Source organism: Macaca thibetana, chromosome 3 (assembly GCF_024542745.1).
Source record: "Macaca thibetana thibetana isolate TM-01 chromosome 3, ASM2454274v1, whole genome shotgun sequence".
Classification (NCBI taxonomy): Eukaryota; Metazoa; Chordata; class Mammalia; order Primates; family Cercopithecidae; genus Macaca; species Macaca thibetana.
In genome coordinates, this window is record NC_065580.1 from 142,967,382 (window position 1) to 142,980,074 (window position 12,693).

General features: G+C 49.7%; 1 protein-coding gene across 1 annotated transcript in view; it reads left to right on the forward strand.

The window, feature by feature from the left end:
- Window positions 1–12,693, forward strand: part of BAIAP2L1 (BAR/IMD domain containing adaptor protein 2 like 1) — a 110,935-nt gene that overhangs the window by 88,699 nt on the left and 9,543 nt on the right. Inside the window, exons 8-12 of the mRNA XM_050784021.1 lie at window positions 662–829; window positions 2,285–2,432; window positions 6,690–6,897; window positions 8,095–8,172; window positions 10,223–10,403. Of these exons, the coding sequence (XP_050639978.1) occupies window positions 662–829; window positions 2,285–2,432; window positions 6,690–6,897; window positions 8,095–8,172; window positions 10,223–10,403 (783 nt within the window). The remainder of the gene's footprint in view (window positions 1–661; window positions 830–2,284; window positions 2,433–6,689; window positions 6,898–8,094; window positions 8,173–10,222; window positions 10,404–12,693) is intronic.

The following is a 12,693-nucleotide window of genomic DNA, read 5'->3' on the forward strand; positions in this document are numbered from 1 at the left end:
TCTCAGAGTCCAGCTGTCAGCAGAACCAGGCTCATGGGTGCTGGAGGGGCGCTCTGCCTCCAGGATTGCGGGTTCTCGCCCCTGCTGGTCAGGTCTGCTCTGCAAAGCCTTGTTTGGCCTGTGGTGCGGGGGGCATCCCTCAGCACTGCCCACCACTCACCCATGGTCCCTCTTCCCCATAGACAGACTCTCAGGACAGTCTGATTCACTTCTCTAATGTCTGAATCGGTCAGAGCCAACTCCCGGGCCAGTGGCCTGTGTTGGAGGTGCTGCTTTTAACAGGAGTGGGAGGGAAAAAGTGATGGTTGACGTTTCTGGGGCCACCGGGAAAACGGGATTCATACAGATTGCTCACTCCCTCCCTTTGCGTTTCCGTTCTTGTTCTTAACCATTTACCATCTCCGTATTAGTCCCATGCTATGTATTCACACTGAGGGAGCAGGAAATTTCCTTTAGAGTCAGAGCCTTTGCCCCTCTCGGCCAGTGAGACACAGCTGATCCTCTAGGCACTCAAAGTGCTCACCTAGTAGTTTAACCTGGAGCCCCCACACTCCTGGTGCTAAGCCAGTAATTCTGTTATCAGCGATATGACGTGATGTCATTTTTCTCAGCTCTTCAGACAATCATCTTTGTCTTTAGTCTTCTTCTTTTGGCTTTGCAGTCTGCAGAACTACTGAATTCCAAGCTGCCCCGGTGGCAGGAGACCTGTGTTGATGCCATCAAAGTGCCAGAGAAAATCATGAATATGATCGAAGAAATAAAGACCCCAGCCTCGACTCCCGTGTCCGGAACGCCTCAGCCTTCACCCATGATCGAGAGAAGCAATGTGGTAGGAACCGGTTTTCTCTTCCAGATTTCAATCATGTGTTTCCTAACTTGATCTGGGCCGCGTTTGCCTTTGTTGGTGGGAATCACAGGTCCTCCTTTAGTACTTCCAGGACCACCTTTTCACAGCTCTATCCCCTTACCTTTAGGGGTGAAGGTAGCTGGGCACATGTTTGTCTTTTGTTATTGAGGCTGAGTCTTTCTTGTTCTGTCACCCAGGCTGGAGTACAGTAGTGCGATCTCGGCTCACTGCAACCTCCACCTCCCGGGTTCAAGCAGTTCTCCTGCCTCAGCCTCCTGAGTAGCTGGGATTACTGGGACACACCACCATGCCCGGCTAATTTTTGTATTATTAGTAGAGATGGGGTTTCACCATGTTGGTCAGGCTGGTCTCAAACTCCTGACCTCATGATCTGCCTGCCCTGGCCTGCCAAAGTGCTGGGATTATAGGCATGAGCCACCACAAGCTGGGCACGTTTTATACTATGTTTGGCGCTATTATCTTTGTTTTGGAAATTTTATCCTTACTCGGTTTTTTTTGTTGTTTTTTGAGACAGAGTCTTGCTCTGTCACCCAGGCTAGAGTGTACTGGCGCGATCTTGGCTCACTGCAAGCTCTGCCTCCTGGGTTCATGCCATTCTCCAGCCTCAGCCTACCGAGTAGCTGGGACTACAGGCACCCGCCACCATACCTGGCTAATTTTTTTGTATTTTTAGTAGAGATGGGGTTTCACCGTGTTAGCCAGGATGGTCTCGATCTCCTGACCTCATGATCTGCCCACTTCGGTCTCCCAAAGTGCTGGAGTTACAGGCGTGAGCCACCACACCCGGCCATCCTTACTGTTTTTAATTGTACTCATTCCAACTAAGTTTACTCCCAAGAAAGGAAGTATAGGTGTCTCAGAATAAATTAGACACACTCTCATGGCATTCATCACAATGTAAGGTACTTCAGGAAAAAAAAAAATAGGCGTCAAAGTATTCACAGTAATGAATTCACACATTTGTTGTTTGCTGATCTTTGAACCTGGGCTCTATGTGGAGACTGGGATGTAGCAGGTACTTTGAACACATGGATCCACTCTTTCTGCCCATCTCAAACCCCCTGAAATGTGGCTAGGCACGGTGGCTCACACCTATAATCCCAGCGCTTTGGGAGGCCTTAGCGGGCAAATCACTTGAGGTCAGAAGTTTGAGACCAGCCTGGCCAACATGGTGAAACCTCGTCTCTACTAAAAATACAAAAAATAGCCAGACGTGGTGGTACGTGCCTATTATCCAGCTACCCGGGAGGCGGAGGTTGCAGTGAGCCGAGATGGCGCCACTGCACTCCAGCCTGGGCAACACAGCAAGACTCTGTCTCAAAATAAATAAATAGCCTATGATTTAAAAAGCCTTGGGAATCTGTAATTCCAGTTCTGTGTTATACTAATATTGGACTAATAAATAATCTTTCACAGGTGAGGAAAGATTACGACACCCTTTCTAAATGCTCACCAAAGATGCCGCCCGCTCCTTCAGGCAGGGCATATACCAGTCCCTTGATCGATATGTTTAATAACCCAGCCACGGCTGCACCGAATTCACAAAAGATAAATAATTCAACAGGTAAGAGATTCAGTCTGATTTATTTGAAGATACCTTTTACATTTGTTTTAAGATAAGCTGTGAAATAAATATTTTGGATAAATGTGTTGCAAGGTCTGGAGGTAAACAAGCAGGTATGGTGGCTACGTTCAGCCCTGGCTTTGCAGAGCGTGAGTTCAGAACAAATACAGGTCTAGTCTATGAGGTGCTCTTATAAGTGATAGATTTCTCTGACATTCACCAGTTCTACGCATTGACTGATGTTTATCCAGAGTAAACATACTGTTGAGAATTACCTATTTACAAATAAATGGAGGCCGGGCGTGGTGACTCACGCCTGTAATCCCAGCCCTTTGGGAGGCCAAGGCAGGTGGGTCACCTGAGGTCAGGAGTTTGAGACCAGCCTGGCCAACATGATGAAACCCCATCACTACTAAAAATACAAAAAATTAGCCGGGCATGGTTGTGCCTGCCTGTAATCCCAGCTACTTGGGAGGCTGAGGCAGGAGAATCGCTTGAACCCAGAAGGCAGAGGTTGCAGTGAGCTGAGATCGCACTACTGCACTCCAGCCTGGGTGACAAATGCAAAACTCTGTCTCAACCAATCCATCAATCAGTCAATCAATAAGAAACATGCATAGCCTCACTGTGTGTTCCATATTTGGTGGCAATTGTAATAAAACTTTTTTCTGCAATAAAATAAGCTATAAAAGTTCACACTGAAATGGGAAAGATTCCCTTGTCCCCCTTGCAGGGCCTGTGATGGGGATGTGGCTCGTGTCTTCAGTGGCCCGGCGCTCAGACCTCTAGGGGCGTAGACAGACGGGCAGGCTGTGGGGTTCCCATGTCACAGCAGTGTCTAGGGACGACCATTTACAGCTGAAGCCCCAGGGGGCGCATGTTACCGTGTGCTCTTTCCGTTTTAGTTTGAGCCTATAGGTGGCTTGTGTTAACCAACTCAATTACACCCTGTACCTTGTCACAGGGAAAGAGGGTTTTCAGTATCCCGGGTTCTTACCTTGGTGTACCGGAAGAATCGGGTCACACGGGAGCTCGGAGAATCAGTGCAAGGTTTTATTGAGTGGAGGCAGCTCTCAGCAGATGGGGGAAGTCAGGAGGGGATAGAGTGGGAAGGTTTTCCCCTGGAGTCGGGCCACTCAGTGGCCTTGACCAACTGTTGCAGCCAAACCCTGTGTCGTTCTGCTGGTCAGTGGCCTGCCAGCATGCTGGAGCCTGTCGGTGCCTCCCTCTCGATGCCTAGCCACTGTGTGTGTTCCTCTAGCGACAGGCTCCTTTCAACGTCCAGCAGCTTGCATGTCTGCCTGCTTAGGGTCTTGAGGGTTTTTATAGGTACAGGATGGGGGTGTGGCAGGCCAGGGTGGTCTTGGGAAATGCAACATTTGGGCGGGAAATGCAACATTTGGGCGGGAAATGCCTGTCCTCACCTAGGTCCATGGGGGTGGAACCCTAGCCAGAGACCACACCCTCCTCTACCCAGCACTTTCCTTCCCCAGTTCCATATCATTTAAAGGGGCCACGCTCTTCCCTTCCCAGCACTTCATAATTATCAACATGACAAAATTATGATTATTAAGCTTACCAATAAGCTTGGTTTGATTTTTTTTTTTTCCCCCCCGAAATCAAGTCTCACTCTGTCATCCAGGCTGGAGTGCAGTGGCACGATCTCAGCTCACTGCAACCTCCGCCTCCCAGGTTCAAGCGATTCTCCTGCCTCAGCTTCCCAAGTAGCTGAGACTGCAAGCATGTACCACCACGCCTGGCTAATTTTTGTATTTTTAGTAGAGACAGGGCCTCACCATGTTGGCCAGGCTGGTCTCGAACTGCTGACCTCAGGTGATCCACCTGCCTCAGCCTCCCAAAGTGCTGGGATTACAGGTGTGTGCCACCACGCCCAGCTGGTTTGAATTTTAATCAGTGTTTTTCATCATCTCTAATAGAGCACCTCATGCTCTGTTGAAGAACTTAAGTTCTAACTTGGATTGCTTAATTTTGTTGACTATATTTCAACAAGCTGGGGCCAGACGCAGTGGCTCATGCCTGTAATCCCAGCACTCAGGGAGGCCGAGGCGGGCAGATCGCTTGAGGCCAGAAGTTTGAGACCAGCCTGGCCAACATAGTGAAACCCTGTCTCTACTAAAAATACTAAAATTTAGCTGGGCGTCGTAGCTCACACCTGTAATCCCACCTACTCAGGAGGCTGAGATACAAGAATCACTTGAACCCAGGAGGCGGAGGTTGCAATGAGCCGAGGTTGCGCCACTGCACCCCAGCCTGGGTGACACAGTGACAAAAACAAAAGTTGGAGCCAGTTACTGTCTGCAGATGTTGCCGGCTGCTTCACTGGTCAGACCCCGTCCTTCTGCACATTCTTATAACCCAGGACCCTTGAGACCTGTGCCATGGCCCCAACCCATCCACTTGGGGTGTGTCACAGGCCCCATGTTGTGAAGGTTGTGGCAGTCAAGCTGTTGGTGAGAGAGAGCCCTGGACCAGAGTGTCCCAAGCTATTGGGCAAAAGAATAGAGTTTTCCAGAATGATGACTAGGATGGCCCAGCAGAGGAAGATGATGGTCTGTAGGCATTTGCCTTTGAAGGAAGTCCTGTCAGTTAACTAAAATACACAGTTAAAGTTTATAATACTCTATGCATCCCAGTGATTCAGATGACTCTGGTTCTTATTGGTAAAAGCAGAATGAAATTTGCTGGTGGAGGGCTGGACATGGTGGCTCACACCTGTAATCCCAGCACTTTGGGAGGCCGAGGCAGGTGGATCTCGAGGTCAGGAGTTCGAGACCAGCCTGGCCACTATGGTGATGAAACCCCTTCTCTACTAAAAATACAAAAATTAGCTGAGCATGGTGGCACGTACCTGTAATCACAGCTGCTCAGGAGGCTGAGGCAGGAGAATCGCTTGAACCCGGGAGGTGGAGGTTGCAGTGAGCCGAGATCACGCCACTACACTCCAGCTTGGGGTACAGAGTGAGACTCCGTCTCAAGAAAGAAAGAAAATTGCTGGTGGGTTCAACACCAGTGAGGTAGAGAGTGGCAGGTTAAGGGGGCACAAGGTTTATATTGTAATCGTGAAGAATCTGCAAGAACGAAGCAGAAAGAGATCTTGCATTGTTTTAAGTTAAAGATGCTTGCTGTATTACTAGCCTGGGAAAATTTGAATGGGAAAAAAAAGGGCCAGAAGCAGTGGCTCACACCTGTAGTCCCAGCACTTTGGGAGGCCAAGGTGGGAGGATCACTTGAGGCCAGGAGGTCAAGATCAGGCTGGGCAACATAGCAAGACACCGTCTCTACGAAACAAAAATTAAAAATGAGCCTGGAATGGCGGTGTGTGCCTGTAGTCCCAGCTACTTAGGAGGCTGAGGAGGGAGGATCCTTTAAGCCTGGGAAGTCCAGGCTGCAGTGAACTATGATCCTGCCACTGCACTCCAGCCTGGGCAGCAGAGTGAGACTCTGTCTCAAATGTATATACATATTTTTTTCCCTACCTTTTTTTCCCTGGAGTGGAAATATCAGCCTGTGTTTGAATGGAGACATGAACAGCACAGCCTCATGCCCCTGAGTAGAGTGTATGGGACGAAACTGCCCTAACTGGTTCCTGGCCCAGCCACTTGCCAGCTGTGGGGTCTGTCCTGTGGATAACAGTAGTTCCTTCCTCCTTGGAGCCTGGCGGGATGGCAGCTGTGAGACATTGAGATCGGTGACTGGCACCTGGTGAGGACTCTGTAAACGCAACTCATCCTCACCTCGTCCTTCTTAGGCCCGGGGGTGAGAAGCTGAGCGGCCAGCATGGCAAGACCGTCTGCATTTCCAGCTTGCTGCTTTTCTTTGTGGACATTAGCAATTGGGTTTGAACTGTGGCCCTAGCCTGCCTTTGTGATTGGAATTGTGAGGGCAGTTTGGCATTGGAGCCGTTTGCCTCTCTAAGGAGAGCCATCCTGGCCAAAGCAGAGTGCAGATCAACCCAGCACACGCCACCTTGTCCTTGGGCCTGGAAAAGAGCCCGCAGCCGCAGGGATCCTCTTCTGCACGGTGCAAGCCTTCAGGCTACATGCTGCCTCTGTTTCTCAACAGTCCCTGCCCCTTCTGGGCAATGATCAAGGCGAGGCAATAGGACAGGGTCGGTTTCCGTGGAAGGAGCGTTGTTAACAAGATGAGAACAGGTGGATTCCTGGGGTTTGCTCATTGGAATGTGCCTGTTGATTCTCATGCTTTGAAAAGCCATTACTGCTACATTCCCTCCAACAGGTACTTCCGAAGATGCCAGTTTACAGCGATCAGTTTCGGTTGCAACGGGACTGAACATGATGAAGAAGCAGAAAGTGAAGACCATCTTCCCGCACACTGCGGGCGCCAACAAGACCTTACTCAGCTTCGCACAGGGAGACGTCATCACGCTGCTCATCCCCGAGGAGAAGGATGGCTGGCTTTATGGAGAACACGACGTGTCCAAGGCGTAAGTCTGGGTGTGATGGTCCCGGCAGGGCTCCAGACGGCCCCTGCCTTCCAGAACAGCCAGGCTGCAAATTGTCTTTGTGGACATGCTCACGTTTTAGCCAAAGTTAAGTTTATGGCTTATTTCTAGTTTAGTTAAGTTACTCGATCCCAGGCTATTTTCTGTGTATCTGAGCGTGTAGAGATACACTTGGTGCATGCATAGTTATTAGAGCATAGGAAGTCACCTCTCTGAAAGTAATTTAAACAGTCTTTTGTTTTTTAAAAAAATTTAGCATTTGGCCAGTGCAGTGGCTCATGCCTGTAATCCCAGCACTTTGGGAGGCTGAGGCAGGCAGATCACCTGAGGTCAGGAGCTCCAGACCAGCCTGGCCAACATGGTGAAACCCCGTCTCTACTAAAAATACAAAAATTAGCTAGGCGTGGTGGCAGGCGCCTGTCATCCCAGCTACTCAGGAGGCTGAGGCAGGAAAATCTGGGATTGAACCTGGGAGGTGGAGGTTGCAGTGAGCCGAGATTGCGCCACTGCACTCCAGCCTTGGGTGATAGAGCAAGACTCCGTCTCAAAAAAAAAAAATTAAATAAAATTGTCATGTGCTTTATTGAGGATAATCCGCATATCGTATATACTTTGTTAAGGTTTAGCACATAGTTTGAATGCAATCCTCTTAATTTCAGCCATAATTATGTGCACAAGCCTTCCTGTAACTAGCTTGTCAGTTTTCTAGACAGATTGTTGCGATGTATTAAATAAAACCAATATGAAAAAAGGGTAATCCAAATCAAATTAATGTCATACATACAACATATATTGCTTTTTAGCTAGGCATGGTGGTGTACACATCTAGTCGCAACTACTCGGATGCTGAGGCAGGACGATTGCTTGAGCCCAGGAGTTCGAGGCTGCTGTGAGCTATGATCGCATCACTGCCCTCCAGCCTGGGCAACAGAGCGAGAGCCCTGTCTCTATTAAATAAAAAAAAAAAAAAAAAGAAAAAAGAAAAATTGTTAACAATACACATGGTTCAGTGTATGTGAAAATCCATATTTATCTATTAAAAGCCTTAATTTCATTTACTCCACACGTGGGCCTTTCTGGAGCCAGGGACCGGTCTGCCCTGAGCTCTCAGGCTGTTCAGGGAGGTTGCCATCCACTTGTCTACTGCTGATAGCATCTTTTCTCCCTCTTTGCCGGTAGGAGGGGTTGGTTCCCGTCGTCATACACGAAGTTGCTGGAAGAAAATGAGACCGAAGCAGTGACTGTGCCCACACCAAGGTAGCCCTGAACATGACTGATGTCTCCCAGTGACAGAAACCCCTGCCCTGAGGTTTCCATAACACACCACTGTGTAGCTCTGTCGCAGTCCCTGCCCTAAGCCTCAGCTCTCATGGACTAGTCAGAGATGAGACTGGCTCACGGTGCTGTCTGCTATGATTTCTTTTGTCCCCGAGTTTTGCTGCCGTGAGGAGACCCAGCCCAGGCCACCTATTCCCCACAGTCCTGCAGCCCTCTGAAACTCCCTCCCTGTCCTCCATACCTCCTGGTCGCTAAACCCAAGGCATGTGTTTTCTGTCCTTATCGTACGCTTATCTTACCGTCCTTATCTTACAGCCCTTAACGCTGTTGTATGCTTTTTCTGGAATGTTCTCTGACCCTGGGTGCTTGACCTGTGCTCTGTTTGTCTTCTGCTTCATCAGCTCTTTGCACCCTTCTTCCGCCCATCAACTAAACATGAGTGTTCTTGGGGGTCACCCTTGGTCCGTCCTTCCTGCCTGTGCTGGGCCATCTCGTCCACTCCCATGGCTTGAAATACACTGTTGGACTTCGCTGAGCACCTCCATGCCAAAAACCCCCAAATCCGTATTCCAGATCAGATCATAACAGTAGTTACTGCCCAGAGACTGTCCAGAGGGCTTTGCATTGATTTTCTCATTTAATTCTCACAGCAGCCCCATGAGGTGGGCCCCCACTTTAAAAAATGAGGATGCTGCCCGGGCATGGTGGCTCATGCCTGTAATCCCAGCACTTTGGGATATGAAGGCAGGAGGATTACTTGAGGCCACAAGTTCAAGATCAGACTGCACAACATAGCAAGACCCCCATCTCTACAAAAAAATAAATAATTAGCCAGGGCATAGTGGCATATGCCCATTGTCCCATCTACTCTGGAGGCTGAGGTGGGAGGATCGAAGTTCATGAAACCCCCATAACTCATCCGGCTAGCCAAGTAGAAGGCCTCCAGGTCTGACGTTGCATTCCCCCAAGGTCTGATGCTGTCTGCAATTTTCATTCCTAGCAGAATAGCTAAAATGCCATTGTACTGGGGAAGAAAAACTGAATAACATTTTTAGGATGTTAAAATTTCAAGTTTTTACATTTTTTTTTTTTTAACTCTTAGCTCATTGCTCACTCCAGCTTTTGCTAGTCTCCAATTTCTTTCCTTAGATTAAATCAATCAAGAGCCAGCCCCTAATTTAAAAGGTTTCCTCTCCTTTTGTCATGTCTTTTAAAGAATTTTTTGGCCAGGCACAGGGGCTCATGCCTATAATCCCAGCACTTTGGGAGGCTGAGGCAGGCAGATCACCTGAGGTCAAGAGTTCAAGACCAGCCTGGCCAACATAATGAAACCCTGTCTCTACTAAAAAAAAATATTAAAAAATTAGCCGGGCATAGTGGCAGGTGCCTGTAGTCCCAGCTACTTGGGAGGCTGAGGCAGGAGAATCACTTGAACCGGGGAGGCGGATGTTGCAGTGAGCCGAGATCCCGCCACTGCACTCCACCCTGGGCAGTAAGAGTGAAACCCCTTCTCAAAAAAAAAAATTGTGAGGATATGTTTATAAACCGCTAAAAACATTACAGTGTTTTAGGCCGGGTGTGGTGGCTCACACCTGTAATCCCAGCTGGGGCGGGTGGATCACTTTGAGGTCAGAAGTTCGAGACCAGCCTGGTGAATATGGTGAAACCCCATCACAATTAAAAATACAAAAAAATAGCTGGGCACACTGGCGTGCACCTGTAATCCCAGCTACTTGGGAGGCTGAAGCAGGAGAGTCACTTGGACCTGGGAGGCGGAGGTTGCAGTGAGCCGAGATCATGCCATTGCATTCCAGCCTGGGTGACAGAGTGAGACTGTTGCAAAAAAATTAAAAAATAACAGTGTTTTGTATTGATATATGTACTGTGTGTGCCTGTGTATGCGAGATCAAGATCAGGTTTTGATTGGTGACGTACCGTTCCTGTTGTCCTTGGTCAGGGACACGGAGGATGTTTGGGGCTTGGTGGTGAGACATTATCTAACATGTGCTGTGTCCTTTTTGGGTTTGAGCCCCGCGCCGGTGAGAAGCATCAGCACCGTGAACTTGTCTGAGAACAGCAGTGTTGTCATCCCCCCACCTGACTACTTGGAATGCTTGTCCATGGGGGCAGCTGCCGACAGGAGAGCAGACGCGGCCAGGACGACATCCACCTTTAAGGCCCCAGCGTCCAAGCCCGAGACCACAGCTCCTGTGAGTAAAGCCACGGCGGGGCGTCCTGTGTCCTGGACTCGCCATCCCGACTGGGAGGCACAGGTTGCTGTTCCCGCGGTGACCGCCTTGCTCTGCTCTGCCCCTAGTGGGAGGGTGGTGTGCCCCGGGAGGAGGGAGGAGGGGCCTTGCCGCCTTTGATCCTCTAGATTCCCTTCTTTTTGTTTTTGAGACGGAGTCTCAAGTCTCGCTGTGTCGCCCAGGCTGGAGTGCAGTGGCTGGATCTCAGCTCACTGCAAGCTCCGCCTCCCGGGTTCACGTCATTCTCCTGCCTCAGCCTCCCGAGTAGCTGGGACTACAGGCGCCCGTCACCTCGCCCGGCTAGTTTTTTGTATTTTTTGGTAGAGACGGGGTTTCACCGTGTTAGCCAGGATGGTCTCGATCTCCTGACCTCGTGATCCGCCGGTCTCGGCCTCCCAAAGTGCTGGGATTACAGGCTTGAGCCACCGTGCCCGGCCTAGATTCCCTTCTTTGTCATGCAGCCTTTCACCTCCTTGACTTCAGCCCTTCTTTCATGTGGACTCTATCTTGTCAGTGACAGTTTACACACGGTCGCCCCTAGTTCGCTAGATTTTATTAGGTTTCTTCTCTCTCCTGCCTGGCTGCAGTCTTTCAGCCATTGAATCGCCATTTTCTTTCATTTTCTTATTTTCTGAAGAGAGGCTTAGGTTCAAAGGGGTAACTTCATCTTTCTTCAGAAAGTCTTTACTTCCAGGCACTACGGATGTTATCTTTAACCCTAAACCCTCTAGGCACAGGGTTTAAGGCTAAAGATAACCCTGAAAGATAACCCTAACGTGCCTCTGGGGGCCCAGCATGGAGGGCCTGGGCTCCGGGATCCAATTCATCCACCCCCGCCACCACGCATGTCTGCTGGGCACCAGGCCCTGGTGCAGGCTCTCCCGATAGAGGAGAACAAGGCCAGACTCTGCCTCTTCGGAACTTCTGTTCTAGTGATAGGAAGCAGACAATAAAAAATCAACAACATCGACACTAGAAGCCATGCAGAGAATAACACAAGTTGAGGTGATGGTGGGGCGGGGAGCAGCGCGGCTGGACGTCACTCCCGGGCTGGGTTGGCCGAGGTTAGTGCGCCCTGGCGTGAGGCCTGTGGGTGAAGGGGAGGAGGCCGGGTGGTGGTGTCTGCACCCCTCGCTCCAGGAGCTGTCTTGCTTTGGCGAAGGGAGCCAGGCCCCATCCCCTGTGTCCGGGGCCTTTGTTCAGCTGTAAGTGGTGCTCAGGCGGAGTCTCGCAATGACGTGAAATGGATGCGCTTCTAAAATGCGCCTGCCCCGGACCTTTGCGTGAGCCTTGAGGAGTCTGGGAACATACACCTGCCTCGTTGTGGACTACAGTGGCATGGTTTGGTTTAGGAATGCTAGCTTTTGAAACTTCATTCAAAATGTCTTTGAGGCAGTGCAATGGCTCATGTCTGTGTAATTCCAACACTTTGGGAGGCCAAGGCGGGAGGATCACTTTAGCCCAGGAGTTTTAGACCAACCTGGGCAACATAGCAAAACCCTACATATACAAAAAATATAAAAATTAGCCAGGTACTGTGGCACATGTCTATAATCCCAGCTGTTCAGGAGGCTGTGATGGGAGGATCGCTTGAACCCAGAAGTTCGAGGCTGCTGTGAACCATGATCATACCACTGTACTCCAGCCTGGGTGACAGAGACCCTGTCTCAAAAAAAGCAAAGAAAAATGGTTGACAGTGTAGTCGTTTGAATCTAGACCCAAGTCAGCTACATACGTTGTAATTGGTGGACAGGCCTCATGAGGCCTTTTCTGGCTGCAGGTCTCCCCTCTGCCTCTTGTCCTTAGCAGTCTCTTTGTAGAAGAACCAGTCATTTGTCTTGGGGGGGTCCCCCATCTGGGTTTTGCTGATGGCGTCCTTTCTGCGTTCCCCCATGTCTCCTGTGTTTCTGTAAATTGGTAGTTAGACCTCAGGCCCTGCTCAGAGTCTGTTGCTGTTTTGCTGGTTTGCCTGTTGTGTTTTGCTGGAGCATTTCACCAGTGAGGAGGCACATGTGCATGTCTTTTTGTGATGTTAGTGGCTGTTGATGTTTGCCTAGCCTGCTGCTTTATTAAGTCTGGATAATGCCTTTTAAGGTAAAAGAATCTTGCCCCCAAAAATCACAGCTCTGGCATTGTAAATGAGAACACTGACACTTTAGCCAACCCTGGATAGTCTCCAGTGTTAGAAAACGAAAACGTGCCATTGTCAGTGTATTTATCGTGGGGATAAAGCCTGGTGAAGAAAGCACTA